Source organism: Fukomys damarensis, unplaced genomic scaffold (genome assembly GCF_012274545.1).
Source record: "Fukomys damarensis isolate Sample0158 unplaced genomic scaffold, DMR_v1.0_HiC HiC_scaffold_1, whole genome shotgun sequence".
NCBI classification, from domain to species: domain Eukaryota; kingdom Metazoa; phylum Chordata; class Mammalia; order Rodentia; family Bathyergidae; genus Fukomys; species Fukomys damarensis.
In genome coordinates, this window is record NW_022900913.1 from 69911513 (window position 1) to 69931573 (window position 20061).

The 20061-nt window shown below is 48.8% G+C and overlaps 1 protein-coding gene across 1 annotated transcript in view; it reads left to right on the forward strand.

Annotated features, from left to right (window-relative positions):
- Nucleotides 1-20061, forward strand: part of Wdfy4 (WDFY family member 4) — a 247344-nt gene that overhangs the window by 77423 nt on the left and 149860 nt on the right. Inside the window, exons 14-27 of the mRNA XM_033761851.1 lie at nucleotides 267-481; nucleotides 828-928; nucleotides 1679-1898; nucleotides 2260-2336; nucleotides 3200-3421; nucleotides 4236-4414; nucleotides 6354-6585; nucleotides 7793-7938; nucleotides 8895-9006; nucleotides 9627-9817; nucleotides 11301-11453; nucleotides 16363-16436; nucleotides 18148-18309; nucleotides 18721-18812. Of these exons, the coding sequence (XP_033617742.1) occupies nucleotides 267-481; nucleotides 828-928; nucleotides 1679-1898; nucleotides 2260-2336; nucleotides 3200-3421; nucleotides 4236-4414; nucleotides 6354-6585; nucleotides 7793-7938; nucleotides 8895-9006; nucleotides 9627-9817; nucleotides 11301-11453; nucleotides 16363-16436; nucleotides 18148-18309; nucleotides 18721-18812 (2176 nt within the window). The remainder of the gene's footprint in view (nucleotides 1-266; nucleotides 482-827; nucleotides 929-1678; nucleotides 1899-2259; nucleotides 2337-3199; nucleotides 3422-4235; nucleotides 4415-6353; nucleotides 6586-7792; nucleotides 7939-8894; nucleotides 9007-9626; nucleotides 9818-11300; nucleotides 11454-16362; nucleotides 16437-18147; nucleotides 18310-18720; nucleotides 18813-20061) is intronic.

Sequence of the window (20061 nt, forward strand, 5' to 3'; positions counted from 1 at the left end):
AGAATTTCAATGAGAAAGGTCCTGACACTGCACAGACAGACAGCATGTGTGTCAGGGCTGAGCTGTGTGCAGCTGCTGCTGTGGCTCGTGCACTGGCCAGCAGGTGACTGCATTGGGCGTGTCCGCTCTGGGCTGACCTCTCTCAGGCTGCCACACAGGCCAGGAGACTCATGGAAGAGCCCCTGACATGGACAGAGTATGGTGGCATGGGCCATGGACACAACCTACCTGTTCTACCACCAATGCTTTCTCTGGTCACCTCTTAGCTGTCGGCGGAGATCCAGTGCTCCGTGGCCAGTCACCTGCTATCCCTGGTGAAGTCAGAGAAGAACCGGCAGGTCATGTGTGAGGTGGGCATGCTCAGGACGCTCATGACCTCCTGCCAAGGGGCCCTCTACATCAGCAGCAGCCCCCTGCACTCGCGTCTCATCAGAATCTTTGAAAAGCTTGCTTCACAGACCATTGAACCCGACGTGCTGAGGTACCATGTGCATTGTGCACTGAATCCTGTGCAGCATGTTGCTGAGCAGCTTAGCACATCTAGGGGGCACAGCAGGCCGGCCACCATGCTGGCAGGCAAATTCTTAGAGACCTATAAACAGCATACCTCACAAGGTTCACCTGGAGGCTCCTAACCCTGCCAGCTGTCTGAGCTGCAGGGCAGGGCAAGAACACTGTCTCTGTACAGGTTTTGGGAAGGGTATTTCAAGGTGGAGGGGTGGAGGGATTGGGGACTGTGTGTCTAGGTAAGTGGTCTGGACGAAGCAGGAGAAAACTTCTGTCTGTGTATGTCTTCACTTGGTTCTCTCATATGTTGTTATTTCTAGGCAGTTTCTAGGCCTAGGAATTCCCCTACCTCTGTCAGATGCAGCAGTGAAACTTCTCAAAGCATCTCCCCAGGGCAGTGGAGGCACCCCTGGGTGCTCAGGTAGGTGAGGGAAATTGGAGAGCAGGCTAAGGGGTATGGGGAGGGGTCACCCCCAACAAGGGGGAAAGGGATGGATTTAAGAATGGTTTCACCTGTTACTCAGTGATCAGGTTTCCTGGAGAAAGGTCAGATCCAGCAGGAAAAGGAGGCTTCCTTCTCCATGTAAGTTGGTTGCCGGGTGCACCTGCCTGCCCTCTGGGGCCTGGCACATGAGACAGTGATGGAGTTTCCTTTATGACCCAGAGACATCTGGTGCCCCCAGGCAATGGGCACACTTTGGCTTCCTGCACCCTTCACCACTCTGGGGTGAGCTGGGAGCTGTAGAGGAGCCTAGATGAAGACCAGGGTCAGGCCTGCTCCCGTGAGGATGCCATTCAGGAAGGCACCTGGGAGAAATGGAAGCCAGGGACACCTCAGGTGTAAGATCACACAGGACACTGAGGCTGAGAAGCGCGAATGCGGAAGCAGGCTTGGAGCACAGCCTGCTGTGGAGAACAGGGCAGGGCTCGGCCAGCTGAGACAAAGGGAGGAGTGGGCCACTGCAGAAACACTGGATTGGAAAGGGGCATGTGCTGGAATGAAAGGGAGACATTTCCAGGAGGGCCAGGTCACTCCAACTACTCTCTGTTGTTCCCCCTGGTGGGGGAGTCTGGATTGGCTGTGCCCAGAGACTGCCACGTGCTCCACCTGGGTGAAGTGAGGTGGAAACACCAGCCCGGGGATGCCTTTCTTTCTTGTTTGCTGCTGTAGGGTCACCAGTCACAGATACACGTCCAGCCGAAGGACCTGCCAATGCCAGCCCTGTTGTGGCTCAGGACGGCACATCCTTGGGGACATCCCGGGATTCCACCCCAGCCCTTCAGAAGGCACTGAGCCTCATATCTATGACCTCCCCGCGCAACCTGCAGCCGCAGAGGGCAGCCTTGGCTCCATCCTTTGTGGAATTTGACATGTCTGTGGAGGGTTACGGGTATGAATAGAGTCCATGCCTTCGGAAAACAATTTGTCAGCTTCCTGGTGCGTCTGGTGCATATAACATGGATTATGAAGCTAGGTCCCAGAGGACCTACCACTCTCAGTCATGACACCTGCCACTCAGTAACTTTGAGGACAGTTTCCCCAGCCGGGAGGACCAGAGCCCCCTTCCCTGCTGGGGTTGCCTCCTCTGATATGCCCCAAAGTCCAGTATGGGTCCCCTTTTTGGGGCCTCCTAACTCCACCAGCTGCTTTCTGTCCTTGGGGTGTGGCCTGTGTCCTGTGGCCCAGATCATCTGTGCAGGTGGGGGGAGCTGCTTGTAGGTCAGGGGTCTGAGATGCTCTTCTTTTCCCAGGTGCCTTTTTATTCCAACCCTGTCTACCATTATGGGGACCAGCACCGAGTACTCTATCTCAGGGGGGATCGGGACAGGTAGGTCTCCCTTGGCCCCAGGAGTGAGTCTTCAGGTGGGCTCAGTGGTCAGTTTGCACTTGGCATTTCCAGAAAGTACGAGTCTTCTCCTTGGTCCTGAGTATCCACAGAAGGTTGTCCTCCAGCTGCCGAGTTTGCTTGCCCCCTGAAGAACAAGGGTCCTGTTCCTAGAGTTCACCCAAGGCCACATTCAGTCAACAATTAGAGATTTATGGTGACTGGGTCGCTGAGCCTGGGTTTGATTCATTGTGCTGCACTTAGAGTAGACAGAAGTGGGCACATTGCCTATTTTGAGGGTCCCTGCTTCCCAAAGCAAGTGGGTGCTGAGAGGCAGTGCCTTCAGAGACCAGCAGCCAGGGCAGACCCCTTTCTGGGATTGGCACTGAGTGTGCTGCCACCCATGTGTGTCACCAGCCCTGTTATGGGGCTGAGGGCTTGGGGGCTTGGGGCTTCCTTGGAAGAGGGCATGAACCTGTCAAGTGTCCTCTACCCCATGGAGCATAAAGCCTGGCTTCAGATCAACTGAGCAGGGGTCCAGGTGGTGATTAGGCCTTGGGGACAGTGGTGGCACCTCTGCTCCATGTCAGGGCAACCGGGATCATGGAAAGCAGGGAAATGCTTTGAGGCCTTGGTTCAGTCCAGCAGAAACACATCTGGCGGGAACACTACTGACTTCCAGAAGCTTCCTCCTTGTCCTGGGGTGATGGGACAGTAGCATCCTTGCTTGTGGATTGGGATGCAGTGGGTGTGAGGTGGGCTGGGCCCAGCACTAGCTCCAGGAGGTAACACAGGGCACCGATCCTGGTGTGTGCATACTCGCTTCCCAAGGGGCAAAACCTAAGGCTGTGCTTGTGTTGTGACAGGTGGAGCCAGGCCCTTCCCTCCTCCGGGGGGCCTCACCTTCTCTTGCTGGTTCCTGCTCAGCCGGCAGGCCACTGCCACTGAGGGCCATCCAATCCGCTTCCTCACCTTGGTACGCCATCTGGCCAGGACCGAGCAGCCCTTTGTCTGCTTTTCTGCCAGCCTCTACCCAGATGACCTCTCCTTGGTGGTGTCCACAGAAGAGAAGGAATTCCAGCCCCTGGGTGAGCCTTAGGGTCCAAAGTGGCTTTGTCCACATTGGGGGACACAGGGCCAAGTTGAAGGATCTGGCCTTGCACACATGTAGAATCTGGTGAATTCTGATCTCTCTGCATCTCTCTGGCCTTGGACACATGTAGAATCTGGTGACTTCTGGTCTTTCTGCATCTTTGAGACTCATTCCTTTGGTTCCACACCTGCTGGAAGAGCTGAGCAGATGAGGGTTGGGTGTCCAAGGCCCAGGCTCTGGGTTTGGGCCTAGCTTCATGGGTCCTACTCATGGCTTCCCAGAAGAGTAGTCATAAGGGTACTTGGGCTTTTCCTTCTCTGGTTGCCCCTGGCCCTGCCTTTGGGACCTTGGCCTTGTTCTCCAAGTTCACCTGCCTGAGGTGGCCCCAGCATGTCCATGCCACCTGATCTTCTGATGTCCTGTGAGTCAGCTTCCTGTGTAACCTAGTGAAGGTCCTAATGGGTGACACCTTTGGCCACAGCAAGATTGCCTGTCCCCTCTCTCTTAGGACTTGGCTGTATGCATGTGTGTGCCACCAGGGAAGCCATCTACTGTGGGGTGGTGCCTTACTGGAATCTGGAACATAGGTTTGAGTCCTGGCAGGGTGACTGTGGGTGTGTTACCTAAGCTCTCTATGCTTCAGGAAGATGAAGCAGAAGAAGCAAAGCACCTACCTTAGAGTATTCTTAAGCCATGGCTGTTACTGCTGCTATTGTCACATTTTATGAGAAAAGGGCCAGGCCACATCCCTAGATGCCAGGCCAGTGTGTGATGCTGCTTGATAGTACAGCATTTGTGTTCTCTTCCAGATGTCATGGAACCCGAGGATACCATTGAGCCCTCTGCTGGACGCCAACTTCAGGTTAGGTGTGGCCAGCTGCTGGCCTGTGGTCAGTGGCATCACCTGGCTGTGGTTGTCACCAAGGAAATGAAAAGGAACTGTACCATTTCCACATATCTAGATGGACAGGCTATTGGCTCAGCCAAGGTGAGATGGTGTTCCCACCCTAGCTGCACTTTCCTCCCAATTCTGTCACCCAGAAGGGCCTAGACTCAGCTCTGTGTTTCCTTTTGGGAGCAGGTTTGAGGTCTAAGGAAATGCATTTGCTGTCCAAGATGTTGGTTGAGCACAAGCATGGAAAAGATATTTTAGTAAAATGGACTGAAGATCACAGAACCAGAGCAGAAAGCAGAGTTGGGGGCCAGATCTATAAGAATAATCAGATGAAGACAGTTTAAGGTGCAAAGTCCCCAGGGAGGTCTGGGCAGAGCCTAAGGTCTGACTTCATGGGGAGTCAGATGCTTCCTGGGGAGGCCAACATAGCTGTTCTGCATACCACTCTTGGGAGCAAGACACCAACATATCTTCCCTTATTTTGAGCAAGAATGATGAGGAAGGTCATAGAATGTGAGCATGCAGAGGGAGGAAGCTTCTTCTCATCCTCATGTAGAGATGCCTAAGTGTAAGGCAGACCAATGAGCTGGCAGGCATGTGCCATCCAGCAGCTGCTGTCAGAGGTCCCCAAGGAACCTGGTGGTGGTGGGGAGTGAGTCCAGGGGGAGAGGGAGGGAGGGATTCTCATCTGGGCTGCATTCTAGAAACATCCAGACAGGCTTTGTAAAGTTCTTGCACAAGAATACACCCTAGATCAGTTACACTGGACCTTCTGTGGGTCGGATAACTAAACAGTTCAGTAGAATTTTCAAGTTTTCCCATGTTATTCTATTATTATTCTAATGTGCATCCAGGTTTAGGTAGTAAACTGTTTCTTTGCCTATCTGGATAGTCACTTTCTTTAGCTTTACTTGTAGAAAAGCTGTCCATCTACCATTAAATTTCTTTTTGCAATTTTAGTTGTCAAAATCAGTTGTGCATATTTGGGGGGAGTTATTTCTGAATTCTCTGTTCTATTCCATTGATCTATGACTATCACTCTATCAATACCACACTATCTTGATTATTAGGGTTAGACAATATGAATTGTCATTGATTAAGGTGCTTTCTTTCACTTATTCTTTTTTTTCAAAATTGTTTAAGCTATTCTAGAGCCTATGTTTTCCATACCAATTTTAGAATTAGCTTGTTTGTGAGTACAAAATAGTCTTGCTGAGATTTTGATAGGAGTCGCATTATACCTACAGATCAGTTGGAGGAAAATAGTATCTTTATTCTAGAGATTCTTTATATCCATGAACATGGTATGTATCTCCACTTATGTAGGTTTTCTTTGACTTTTTCATTATCATTTTTAGTATACAGATTCTGCTCATGTCTATTATGTGATTATTATTTGAATAATTGTAAATGATATTAAGTTTTAATTTATGCTTGTTTGTTAATATATAAATGTGCAATTTTTGGTGTGTGTTTATTTGATATCTTGTAACTTGGATGAGCTTATTAGTTCTAGGACAGTGATGGTGAATCTATGGCATATATGCTGCAGTGGGCTGTTTGTATCACTGAAAACTCTAAAAGGTTTGCTATCGATGTTGTAGGGGATTTAAAAAGTTCCTTGGAATTTTCTATGTGGGCATGTCATTTGCAAAGAGACAGTTTTATTTCTTCTTTTCTAAGCTATATGGCTATAATTGCTGTTATCCTGTGAAGCTTCATTAATGTGCCAATAATAGGCATTTAAATTTTTAGTGGAATGACTGGAACAAGAGAGATGGATGATTGTTTCTCCTGTGTCTTATCAAATTTGTTTCCAAAGGTAGCTCCAGCTTTTTACCTACACCTACATTTCATAGTTTGTTTTGCTGCATGATTCTTAGATTTGAGTTCTCTTTTCAATGTTTTAGATAAAATAACATTTTTTTTAAAAAATAAGAGAACATGGCTTATTATGTTGCATCACTCTGCTTATTTGATGAATTCTGAAGTTACACCCTACCTACTTCCTCTATCCTGTTTGTTTTCACAGATGCTGTATATCCAGGCCTTGCCAGGACCCTTCCTTTCAATGGATCCGTCCTCATTTGTAGATGTTTATGGGTATATTGCGACCCCTAGAATTTGGAGACAAAAGTCATCATTAATCTGGCGTCTTGGCCCTACATACCTCTTTGAAGAAGCCATATCAATGGATACTCTGGAAGTTATTATCAAACTTGGCCCAAGATACTGTGGTAACTTCCAAGCTGTGCATACTCCAGGTATGGAGTGTTCTGATTTATAATGTTTTTGCTGGTACTAGTTTTTAAATGGACATCTAGTTATTTATAGCACATTTGTAAAGAATAAACTCAGCACAGGTCAGTCATTAGGGAAGACCTCTGTAATTGGATCATTATATATTTACAACCCAACAGAAAATGTCACAGAAAAGGAAATGACAATATCCTTTAGATTTTGTCTCTAAAGCTCCTGATGGAGGAGGATGGGTGGGTAATACCATCAGCAAAGAAAGAGAGAAGAGAATGAGATAAATAAGTTGCATTCCTTTTAATGAAGAAGTTTTTTAACTAAAGTATACTGTTGTCTTCAATTATTAAACAGGCAGACAAAACATCCACATTCTCCTTATTGATTGTTGGCTGTTCAAGCAGAGAACATTGCTCTCTGTGCTCATCAAGTTGGGGGTCAGATCCCATCTGGGAAGAGTGATAAATGCATTGGGGCAGGGAGGCCTTGTGTGTGGGGAAGGGAGACTGAGTGCTGCTGAGTGTTTCTTATCTCCAGGCCGATGCTTTGCTTGTACTTCATTTCCTGTGGCAAATGGCATTGATCAGAGCAATGGGACCAGGTCAGGGCTGCAGCCAGTTTCATGGACTCTATTTTCACACCCCCATGTCTCTAACATGACATTGGGTCCTACTGATTTGAGGACCAGGGTGCTAATTCCAAGTTGGATATTCATGTCAGCCCATACAGTTCATAAGAATTTTCCCATTTCCTTCTTTTTTTTTTAAAAAAAAATGTTTTGCTTTTGTGGTACCAGGGATTGAATTCAGGTCCTTGGGCTTGCAAGGCAGACTGCAGAACCACTGAGCCAAATCCCTGGTTCCCATTTCCTTCTTTATAAGTCAGATTTCTTACTAGCACTTTGGCTTTGGATAGCGAGTTAGAGATTTAATAGATGTTTCAAACTCTGGTAATTTAATACCCCAAATCTCTCTATTTTATAGAAATCTCTATCTTGGAGATGTGGCTACAGTTTTTGTAAGCATCATAGAAGCACAGGTTGGAGCAAAAGCATTAGACATATTAACATACAACTTTGCAAAAACGTACAGTGTAGCAACACACAAACCTCTTCTCAATGATTACTTTGCTGTGTGGTTGTAGATGTTTAATTGTCTGAGAGTTAATTTCCTTCTCTGTAAAGAAAGACTATACTTAACTGAAGATGTGTTGCTATAGGAGAAGGCCCTGATGGTGAGGCTACACCCCTTGTTGCAGAGGAAAAGGTTTCCTTTGGCCTCCATGTGGCTAGCTCCTCCATCACCAATGTGGCAGACCTCAGAAATACCTACAACGAGGTGGACAGCCGCATGATCGCCAAGGAGGTACCTCTTCTAATTTCCTGTTGGAATCTTGATCTCATGGCTTGCTTGCTGCTGGTGCTTCAGTAAGCACTAATTCATGTTTGTCCACATGTGGCTGGAGAGATACACACATGCACAAGCTCTAGTTCATTTATTAAAATGCACCGTGCTTTTTTACCTATCACATCCCACAGGATTGACCCTTTTATTTATAATCACTTAGAGAGGGAAGTAGGAGCTCTTACTGGTAGAGGAAGAAAAAATTGGAATGTTTTCACTACTGTTGTGACGTATAGACACAGTGCTGGTCTTCCCTTTGGATTCTACTGACTCATCAACATTGCAAAAATAAATTTTGAATTGTTGTGACTTTTTAAAAAACTATAAATTTGCAGAAAAACAGGCAAATGTGTATAAATGAAGATGCCCTGGATTTATAACTTCAGTTCCTGAGTAAAGATATTCTTTTGCTTTTAGTACTGGCACATGTTGGCTGATCTGTTTATATTCTTGTCACCCTCAAGGACAGAAAGCACCGTGCAGCAAGAGGGAGGGGGATGAGGTGCTGCTACACCGCAGCTGTGCTCATCACACAGGGCACTTCCCAGTGGAGGTGACCCCAGTTCCTCTCATACCCTTCAGAAATCAGGAGGGTTCAGACTTTGCAGAATGGGAATAACCCAGACTGAGAAGGCTCTGGCTGTCTTGGCAGTGCTGAGTCCCCTGAGATGACCTTAGGTTCTTCCTGCCATCCCCAAAAGCCACTTTCACCAAAGCCACTCAGTTAAGACACAGCTTGGGAGTAGGACAAGCTTCCATCCCTCAACATTGGTTCAAGTATGATTCACTTGCTAATCATTGCCTCTGGATCACCAGCCCTGGCTAGGCACTGGGAACCCTGACTTCGGGAGCTCATGATTAATATACCCCCTCTTTTCTAGGAGACTCTCAAGACTAATTGTTGCCAATTTCTCTAGATGAACATTTCCTCCCGTGACCATGCCACACCTGTGTTCCTGCTGAGAAATTGTGCTGGACACCTCTTGGGTTCACTCCGAACTCTTGGAGCTGTTGCTGTGGGTCAACTAGGTAGGTTGGCAGGGAACCTTCACTGCTCTTCAGGAAGAAGGGCTGGTTCTCCCAGGAATTGTGGAGCACAGGCCAGATCAGGTGTGCTGGGGTCCAGATCAGGAGGGCCAGAGTGGGAACCAGAGGGCACAGAGACCAGCACCCTCTACCATGTCTGAGGACTGGCGGAGAACTCATTTACAAGTGGGCTGGTGTCTGCACCCAGTGGAGCCTGTCTAGGAGGCATGGCAGGGGAAGGTTACGGTTGTCTTTGGAGCACAGGCAGCACCTGCTGCTCCCTAGGCAATGGGGCCAGGGTCCAGCCCAGCAGAAGGCAGAGGACAGAAGCCTGAGGTTTTCAGAGCCACCAGGAAACAGGTGCAGAGCATGGCTGGCTCCTCAGAACTGTGGACCCAGGACAGTGGGTGCCACCCTTCAGCCTCTGGGCTTCAGCTTTCTGATGACACAGACAGACCTCCCTCAGGACCCTCTCTTCCTGAGTCTTTTCCAGCCCCTCCTGCCTGCCCCTTTTGGCCTTCTGGATGGAGGCCCCAATGGCCCCTGTACCCTCCTGCTTAAGGGACTTTGCACGGCAAGGTGGCTGCAGTTCACTGATCCAGGTCCTTCTTTGTTCCATGTAGGGGTGAGGGTCTTTCACTCCAGCCCTGCTGCCAGCAGCTTGGACTTCATTGGGGGTCCTGCCATCCTCCTGGGCCTCATCTCCTTAGCAACAGATGACCATACCATGTATGCAGCTGTGAAGGTCCTGCACTCAGTTCTGACCAGCAACACCATGTGTGACCTCCTGATGCAGCACATCAGTGGTTACCAGGTATATGGATAGGCTTCCTTGCCACAGGGACATTTCCTCCAGGGTGATTTCTGGCTTGCAGTGGGCCCTGGGACTGGCATGGTCACAGCAAAGGAAGACCAGGTGATAGCCAGCCCGTGTGGCTCTGAGCTGGGTGCTAACCTGTGTGCAGCTTCTGGAGCTTTTCCTAGTGATTCTAGGACCCTCTGTTTATCCTCCATTGCTGCCTTTACCATAGCCACAGGGCTAGTCTGCCTACCTGGGAATCCTGCCTCATCTTACTTGTTATGTGACTATGGAAGAGTTATTTACCCTCTCTTTCTCAGTATCCTCATGAAGGAACAGGAAGGGATATGGACCGCCAAAGCTCATGGTTGCCATGAACATTAGATTTCATATAAAGGAGAGGCTCTGCATACTGCTCAGAACTAGCTATGGGTGTCCTTCATCTCTCTGTACCTTAGTTTCTCCACATGTAAACCAGCAGTAACACACCTGTTGGATAGGGTTGTGCTGATTACATAGGTTGTGCAAACATAAGCTGAGGTCCTAGAAGGATGCCTGTGCAGGAAAATTGTGCTGTTTATCAGAGGAGACATGGATACTGTCCTCAAGTGACTCTTGCATGGCAGGGAGGTGACCTGTGAGGAGCCACAGGAGCAGGACCAGAGGCACAGACTGGGGCCACCCTGCTAGGTCTTGGCAGGGGAAGCGGGGGTGATCAGATTACAGACTTGGCAACACTGTGCCAAGGACAGTCTGAAACAGTGTTGCATTGTATTCCTGGTTGTGTTGCCAGAGGAGGGCAGTGTGTCTGGGAGAAGGGGACACAGAGGACTGCATTAGAACCAGACATGGGGAACTGAGCTGTGCAGGAGATGAGCAGGAGCCCCCTCAGGGTAGGACCCAGGTGCCAGGGATGGCTGGCAGCCTGGGTGCTGTGTTAGCCTGGGTGCTTGGTGGGATGCATCTTCCTAGGCTCCTGGATGTGCTGGCTCCTGAGGGCCTTGCTGGGACCCTAGTGCCTCTCCACTGGGTGGTAGGATGCAGGTACTGCTAGCTTTTGGGACCACGGAAGGACACATCTGGTGGTCACAGAGGAAGCAAGGCTGCTATGACTGAGCTCCTGAGGGGATGGAGGTTTCCTGGTGAGCCTTTAGCTCCTATGAGATGCTTATGCATAAAAGATGCAGGAACAGAAAATGGGAAGCCAAGGAGGGGACCGGCAGCACTTGTCACTCAGGGAAACACCAGACAAGAGATTCAGAGAGAGGCAGGTGACCCAGAGAGAGAGAGAGAGAGGCCAATTCAATGAGCTCAGGAAAGGGAGCACAAGCAGGGCAGGAGCCCCAGAGTTGGAGGAGGCTTTTCTTCTGAGAATGTGGAGGCAGGGATGGAAGCAGAGTAAGCAGGGCTTTGCCAGTGGGGCAGCCCAAGAACAGGCTGCTGAGGGCGACAACCCCTGCCAGGCATTCACAGGCTGCTCCGTGTGTCTCTGTCCCAGATCCTGGCGTTCCTTCTGTGGAAGAAGACCTCTCTCCTCAACCACCGCATCCTCCAGCTCATCCTCTCAGTGGCCGGAACTGCAGAGCTGGGCTTCAGGCCATCTGCTGTCACCAACATGAGTGTTTTCCAGCACATCCTCTGTGACTTCGAGGTAAACCAGAGGGCTGTGGCCTTCCAGAGTGTGTGTGGGCACATGTGATGGTAAAAGTCTGGAGGTTCCGGTACGCCAGTCCACTAGCTTCCCCCAGAGTGCCCATGGCAGCGACCACACAAGTTCTGGAGCCTTGGCTGGATTATAGTTAAATCCTGTTACCTTTGGGCTATGTGGCCTTGGATAATGTTCTTGACCTATCTGAACCCCATCATCCTTATGTGTGACGTGGAGACTGTCACCTCTTTCTTGTGGCTGTGGTGGGATTAAACCAGGTAGTATCTGAGAGAATTCTTTAAACTGGGAAGCACCATATCCATATGAGGGTTTGAAAGAGTGATCCCTTTTCTTCTGGATGGTACTTTGCCATTTCCAATGATTCTTTAAAAGAGCCACTGCAGAGGAGCTGATGGGGATTGGCCATGTCTTAGAGTCCTTGTGACACCCAGGACCTAGGGCCTCCTCACTGCCGTGAGGCCGCACTGCAGCATGCTGGGTGCCACAGTGGGACAGGCACAGGGTGGGACGAGAAGAGAAAGGCTGTACAGCTTTAGGCAGTGGCATCTGGGGCTGAATCATAGAATCCAGCAGGGAGAGAGCCTTCAGGTGGGGGTGTGCTGCTTGTGGATCCTCCACATGGCATGGCCTGGCATCCTGTGCATGTGACCCAGTGGCATAGGCTGTTCTGTGTCAGTTCAAGTGGGGTGGGGCTGGAGGGGAGGCAGGGAGATGAAAAAAGGTACCAGCCTTAACCTTTATAGGTGGAGACACAGGATGACTTTAAAAGCTGTGTCTTTCTTACAAATTAACTTATTCTTATCACAGAGTTTTAAATTAGAATGTTGTGGGAAGACCCTCCTCGTCCCAAGATTCTGTCTCCTAGTGTCAAGTGTGGGTGATAATCTCCACATTCTCTCTTTAATTGCAGTCATGATCACAGTAGCGCTATTACTCTGAGCCCTGCCTTTTCTCATGTAACAAACACATTTCAATATTTTAATTCTGAACATACACGGGCACTGCACCGAGGTCAGGGGAACTTTCTACCAGGCAGCAAGTTCCTGGCATCCTCAGTACTCCTCCAGTTACAGCACTCCTCCCCACTTTAAAATAATTTTCCTAGAGTAAGCTATCAAAGCTGAAACATGAGGATAAAGCTTTTATAATCAACTTTTAGATAGTCAATAAGTTTCGCCAAACTGCTTCTGTGTTTGCTACATATTAGAATATTATGTTAGATATGTTACACTGGTGGTAAGAACCCCAAGCAGAGTGTCAATCAAGAGCTGGCTGCAGAAATTCCAGTGGAAAATTTGGAACCTGCGTTGAGGCAAAGGTTGTGGGGTTAAAGAGAAGGATCAGTGAAGAAATTGTTCAGTTAGATGTGACTCAGAATTGAAGGTCAGTGGTGGGACTAGATACCCAACTACTGTGGGGCTGCTGCTGAAAACAGGACTGGGGAGATTTATAGTCACCATGTCTACATTAGAAAGAGAAAACACCTTAAAATTAATGGATAGAGCTCCTAGATCAGGAAGTTAGAGCGACCAACCCATCAATCAACCAACCAAACAAGCAAACAAAACAAACAAACAAACAAAAAAAAACAAAAACAAAACTCAGAGAAAGAAGGAAAGAAAAAATAAAGAGAGAACTTAATAAAATAGGAAAGATAAAATATTCAGAGAAGCAATAAGATCTGTCTCCTGTAAAACAGATAAACCACTGTTGAGACTGATGAATAGCTGGAGGTGTAGCTCAGTGGTAGAGAACTTGCCAAGTGTGTGGGAAGCCCTGGGTTCCAGTCTCAGCACTGAAAAAGATGGTCAAGAAAAAAAGAGGGAAGTCTCCAATAAATAATATGAGGAAGGGAAAGGGGTGAATATTGCAATTAGAAAGGTCATGTGAAAATCAGATGAGAAACTTTGTGTGAATAAGTTAGAAAATTTAGCTCTTTTGAAGTCTCAGAGAAAACTTGTTCCCCCAGCTTGCTTACTCAAAAATAAATAAAAAGTCCAAATGTTCCCATCACCATCAAATAAATGGAATCACCGGTTTGAAATCTATACAAGTCACCTCCTCCATAAAGAAACTGTAGGCCCAGGGAGTTTATAGGGAATATCTACCAGTCAGGTGGCAGGCTGCCTCAGACTTAGGACCTCTCCCAGGAACAGAAAAAGAACAGGCACCCTTCCAGCTCACCTGACCAGCTAATCTCGATACCAGATCAAAACAAGGCACAGTTCAGGGAATGAAAAATGAAGTAATCTGAAGCATAAAGATAGCTGCCCAAGTCCTGAATATGATATTAGAAAGCAAAAAGGAGGAGTTTCAAGACTTCTGGGATTGTGTTGAAGGTGAGAGACTTTTAAGTCTCATTGTAGGCTGAGGGGGAAGAGGTAGCAAAGATGGGGCAGATTCTTAGCTAGTGGGAGAAGAGACTGTTGGTAGAACAGGTAGAAAGGAGATAGAAAGTTTGGAGACAAGAGGGAGAGATCAATGGTGACTAATGGATAGCAGTTAAAACTGAGAAGCGAGGAGGGATAGGAAGTTGAGAGGCAGGAAGTTGAGAGGTGAGGAGAATAGGAAGATGAGGATATTCAAGTCTTAGGCTTCTGGATTCTTAAAGAAGCTCATTTCTGAGAGTGAACAGTTAAGGAGAGAGCAGTGTCCGAATATTGTCTATTTGATATGCAAACAAATCTAATCCATATATTTCAACACATTCCTTGCATAGTTATGTGACACAGGACAATAACCAAAAGAGTCAATTTTCTATGCCTTCCCAAATTCAGATATTTAGTATAGTGCAAAGAAATTTCTATACTCTGAGATGCAGAGGCAGGAGGACTATAAGTTCGGGCTCAGCCTGGGTAACTCAGTGACTTAGTGAGACCCTGTTTCAAAATACAAAAGTGAAACAGGGCTAGGATGTAGCATGAAGGCCCTGGGTCCCATCCCCAGTACTAAATGAATGAGTGAATGAAGAAAAAAGAAAGAAAGAAAGAAAGAAAGAAAGAAAGAAAGAAAGAAAGAAAGAAAGAAGGAAGGAAAGAAAGAAGTATCTAGAAAAGCTAGGTAACCTTGAGTAGCTGTGGTAAGTTGTTCTAATGTGCTGGAAGGGAAATGGGGGGCTAGAAGCTCCTGTAGGAAGGAAACAGGGGACCTGCATTACTGGATGGCAGGTTCATCTCTTACTTTCTCAGCTCACCAGCTCACAGCACCAAGCTGTTGTTTGGTTGAATGAACAAATTCATGAATGGATGCTCCAAGTTCACAAGGGTCTTAGAGTTCTGCAGGTGGGTATGTTGGGGTGCCCTGCCTGGTAGGCTTCCCTCTATGCGTCTATGCTTATATTAAGTTATATAAGGGCTAGAAACCTGTCTGCCTGAGTCTGGCTTCCTAGCACCACTCACTCATTTTGCTTCCATTCTTTTAAAGAATTTAATTGATCCACATTAAGGATCCACAACGTGATATGTGTGACACCAGGCTCCTGGGGCTGGAGAGGGGTGGTAACTGCGTGCATAGCCTCCTAATGAGCTGTGTCCACAGGGCTTTTTGCATTTTCCTGGCAGTCAGGACGTGGAATAGGGACACCTGCCAATTTCAAGTGGGTTCATCATTGGCCCTTAGGGTCACTGTCTGCCCCCTCTACTGTGCAGACAAGAAAATACCAGGCTTTGACACCAGTTTCTGCCAACCAGAGACCAGGGTGACTCAGTCTGAGCCTCTTTCCCTTCTTCCCTTAATGAAGATACTATAGTCTTTCCTTACATGTAGTTTCATTGTAGACAAGTTCATTTACCCACGGTCAACCAGAGTCCAAAATTATTAAATGGAAAATTCAAGAAATCAACAATTCATAACTTTTAAATAAGCTATTACACTAATACTTGCTATTATAGTTCTATTTTGTTATTAGTTTTTATTGTTAATCTCCTGTTGTGCCTAATTGATAAATTGAACTCTATCATATGTTTATAGGTACAGAATAGACATTGTACACCCAGCTGTGATTTCAGGCATCCTAGGATGCCTTCAAACCTGTCTCCCTGCAGCTCTGTCCCATGACTCAGCATCTGAGGTCTGTCATAGCCTCTCTTCCCTAGAAGGGAAAGGGAGCAGTTAAAGAAGGAATTCATGGCTCCTATAAAAGAAAGGGGCAGCTGTCCCCTCCCAGGCATTCTGCCCACATGATAGTGCACATGGCATTGTTTTCGGGCTGAGCTCTTTTTGCAACCCTTGGTACACTCTCATGATCCTGTTTCCCTACCTGCTATATTCTGGGCCTGGGGAATTGTCAGATTTCAAGATGACAAATAGGAAAGAAGTAGCAATGGCATGGGAAGGTATGCCACCAGTCCCTCCCTGAGGCTCGGTGACAGCTATATTTTTGCTGTGCGTCAAGCCATGTGTATTTCGTGAAGTGTAAAACCCGAAAGGATCAGGCCTGGGTTCTGGTCCGTTTCCTCTGACTTGATGGTTGTGAATGACACCTGTCACTCAGCTGCTCTGTCTCTGCCATTACTTTCTCACCTGTGAAATGGGACTTGTGTTGTCTTGTGGACTCCGATATGGATGCAATGTGTCTGGCATATGGTGTTGTTGGTGTGGGCCCAGCACTGGGCACATGCAGGCAAGGTTAATGCAGGTGACCTTGGCGGGAATCCAGATCCTCAGTAAGCCCCAAGCAGTAGCAGAGACTGGAAGAGAGGGGTGAATTTGAGCTTCCGCAGGAGAGGTTTCCCTCACCTTCCTAAGCTGGAGGGGAGCTTCCTAAGCTCCCTAAGGGGAGCTGGTCTCATTGCAGCATTGGCTTCAGGCTATGGGTGACCCATACCTGGCACCATGCTGCTTGTGAATCCTGCCGCATGAGTGCTTTGGCCTCGGTGTTTGTGTCTTTCAGCTCTGGACGAACACTGCTGACAACCTGGAGCTCACCCTCTTCTCCCACCTCATGGACATCCTCCAGTCACCGAGGTAGGGGGTGGTGGCAGAAGCCCTGAGTTAGTTCCAAGTCTTCATGTCAGGAATAAGGACCAAGAGGGCAGGACAACTGAGGCTCGGTAACTGGCCTCCTCCCTGTGTCCAGTGGGTGGACCGGTGGGAGCTGTCCTTCCAGGTGGTCATATCACATGGGCCAAGTCTCTCTCCTCTGATGGCCTTGGACTTGAGAGGGCCAAAGCTGGGGACTTAGAAGCCTCTGTAGCCCTGGGGACAAGCACCAAATCTAGTTTCTGCCAGTGTGAGCAGCAGAGGAAAACTCAGCTCCAGGGCTCATCCTGGTTCTCAGCCCACTTTCCCCCAACAGACTTCTCCAAACCACTTCTAACTGATCAGGGCTCTTTTGGTTTCAAGCAGCAGAAAAAGAACCCAAAGCAGCTTGAGGTAGGAGGAAGAGAAAGAAGGATGGGAAGGAGGAAGGAAGGAGAAAGAGAAGAGAAAGGGGGCAATGAAGGAATTCATGGCTCCTACAAGAGAAAGGGGCAGCTGTCCCCTCCCAGGCCTTCTGCCCCTGTGCCCGTGCCTGAGCAATGTCCCTCTGTCCCTTCAGGCTGCATCATTTCTGCAGACCTTTTCCGTGGTTACCAGGTGGCTGCTGGGCAGCTCCTCCAAACATCTCCACAGCTTAGCAGGGTTGGCAGAGGCAGGACTGTTTCTTGACTTGATGGTGCTGAAAATAGGGCTGAATCTTTTTGGGCCAATTAGGACCCTGCAGCCTGGCCAGCAGGCTGGCTTCTCCTCTGCAACACATGGAAAGGGAGAATAAGAGGGAGTCCTAAGTGTCTGCTGAAGGTCCTCCTCCTGCCTCCTCACCTTCTTGAGCTGTTCCCGTGGCCATTAGCACCTTTGGCATTTGGGATGCATTTGTAAACCTCTCTCCATCCAGACGCTTACTGTGGAGATCTTGTCATAAACACACCACATTTCCCACCCCATTTTTAGTGCTGGAAGTTCAGGGAAGCACACACCTGTTCAGATGGCTGAGCTCACAGGTGATGGGTGCAGCTCCTGCTCACAGGATGGGGCTGCTTCTGCCTCCTTTGGGTATCAGAGATGTGGAGCTCCGGAGAACTCAGTGTATTCATGGCAAAGAGCAGTCCTGGAGGAGCAATCCTCCCACCCAAACTCCCCTCCTCTTCTGCCCACTCCACTCCACTTTTACTTTCTCCACCTGAAATTGCTGTTTTCTAAGAAACAGACATTTACCCTGGGAGCTGCTTTCTTTGAGGGAGCAGAACTTACTGGAAACTGGCTTTGTGGTTATCCCAAGGAGGGATACAGAAGTCCACTTTGTGGCTTGGGCGGGTAGGGAGATGGCACACACACCCAGACAGGCCCCTCACTTCTGCATGGGGACTGGCTCTGGGTCACATGAGTGTCTGCTGTCTTGGTTCAGAGTTTTCTGAGGCTGGGATTCGTTTTCCTCGAAGCTCGGGATTTAAAAGTCAATAATTGGGGTTTGTCTTTGAAGGCTGTTTCCGGAGGATGGAGGGCTGGGGGTGGTGCCCTAGCGACTCTGGCACTTGGCAGATGCATATTCAATGGATGTCTGATGGCATCTTGACAAGGTGCCAAGAGAGCGTTGGAGTTAGGAACAAGCCTAGTGTTGAAAAGCTTTTTAGCAGAAACATAGTGAATTCGGTTCATTCCAGTAAAAGCTTTTATTGTCTCTCTCCTGGGCTTGCAGGGAAGGAGCACGGAATGCCGAGGTCGCCCACCAAGCCCAGCTCATCCCCAGGCTTGTCTTCCTCTTCAGCGAGCCCAGCCTCGCTCCTGCCAAGGTCCCCACTATCATTGACATCTTGGGCTGCCAGCTGAGGGGCCACTTCAGCATCCGGGACCTGCTTAGGTACCTCACCAAGCTGCCAGGACTGTTAGAGAGGGGCATGGGCCAGCCGTGTCCTCGCTGCGCTCAGCCCAGTGACAGCACTAGGATCCTGCCAGGGTGGCTCCTGTTGAGGGCTGAGAGTCAGAAGAAGAGGGAGTAGGGTGAGAGGTGGGTCCCTGTCTGGGCTGCTCACACACCCCTGAGGTTTCCCATGAGTGTGGCCATCCCCGAAGCAGTGGTGGCGCCTGCATTAGCTCAGAGTGTGTGCCACCCAGAGCCACCCTCTGCCTCACTCTCCTCATAGGCTGATCCACAAATGCCAGAGACCACTTTGACGAATCCCAACAGAGTTTAGAAATTTCTGGAAGTACTGTCTGTGTCAACCACAGGATAACATTGTTTCCCCTCGTCCTTCTCTCCTGCTGTGTACAGGATTGGTCTGTTTGTTGTGTATACCCTCAAGCCTTCCTCAGTGGAAGAGACTCAGGTCTCCGTGGATGGAGCCCCAGCCTCCTCAGTGCCTGGTGAGAGGAACTTGCCCAGATGCCGGGGGCTGAGGGAGACAGGGAAGCCACCTGCAGCCGAGAAGTTTTATGATCATGGTCACATATTCCTGCCCCAGAACCTCAGCTGGTTTCTGAGGCCCGTGGGATGCTCAGCTCCCTGAGATAGTACCTGGGCCTCAGCAGCGCTTCATGGGTGGATCTCCACTGCCTAAGAGCTCTGGATCCAGATGCCTGAGCACCTGAGGTCCCAGCGCACAAAGGGGCAGCCTCCATGTCTGTTTTGCCCATGCTGATCTCCAGAAATGCCACCCTTGCTTGCCCCATCCCTGCCTCCTCCTCTAGACCAGTGTTCTCAGCCCTGCCATGCCAACTGTGCAGTCCTCCTTGCTTCTGAGGCCCCTGGGCCTTTGTCTAACTCACAGTCTGGGGTTGGTTTCCTTGGGCTGTTCTCTCACCTCAACTAGGTGCAGAATGGAAGCCTGCCTTGTTTGCCATCCCGGCTGCTAGGGTGCTGTGAGGGGAACATTGGGCCCATTGCATCCAGGCCCTCTAGGCCTGTGCTGCCCAAGATCAGAGTCTCTTGCCACAGGTGGCTATTTACATTTACAATTTAATTAATTAAACTTAAATGCAGTTGAAAATTCAGCTCTTCAGCCTAGCCACATTTCAAGAGCCCAGGAAAGCACATGAAACTAGTGACTATGGTATTGGACAGGGCAGGTGCTAACCAGTCCCATGGTCACAGGAGGCCCTCTGGGACAGCATTACTTGGTGCATATGAATTATGTTACCCCATATCCTCGGGCCAAGAGTGAGAATTCTGCTCCCATCTTGGAGATGATGGAAAGTAAGGCCCAGTGAGGTTAGGACCTTAGAGAAGAAGTCAGAATCCAAATACTGCAGAAGCAAATCTGAGTCCCATTCTCCAAGCCATCTCTTCTTCGCTCTCTCTGCAGCAGGGTGCTGCACCCCGAACTGCTCCCAAGATGCCTGGCAAGTGAGGGGATGAATGATGGATAATTGCACAACTTTGGAGTTTTCACATATGGACTTCACACTGAAATTTCCAACTAATCATAGTAAAGCAGTGTTAAGATATCTCCTGGGGCTTCACTGATGCTTGGGAAGTCATGTTTCTTCTCCTCAGGTCCTCTGTTCTGGCTTCTCTTTTATTTTCAGAGCAACATAATTGAGAAACATAGAGGCCTTGTCTGGAAGTGGATTGGAAGCAAGAAGCCAGAGAACACAGAACCCCAATTTACCACCC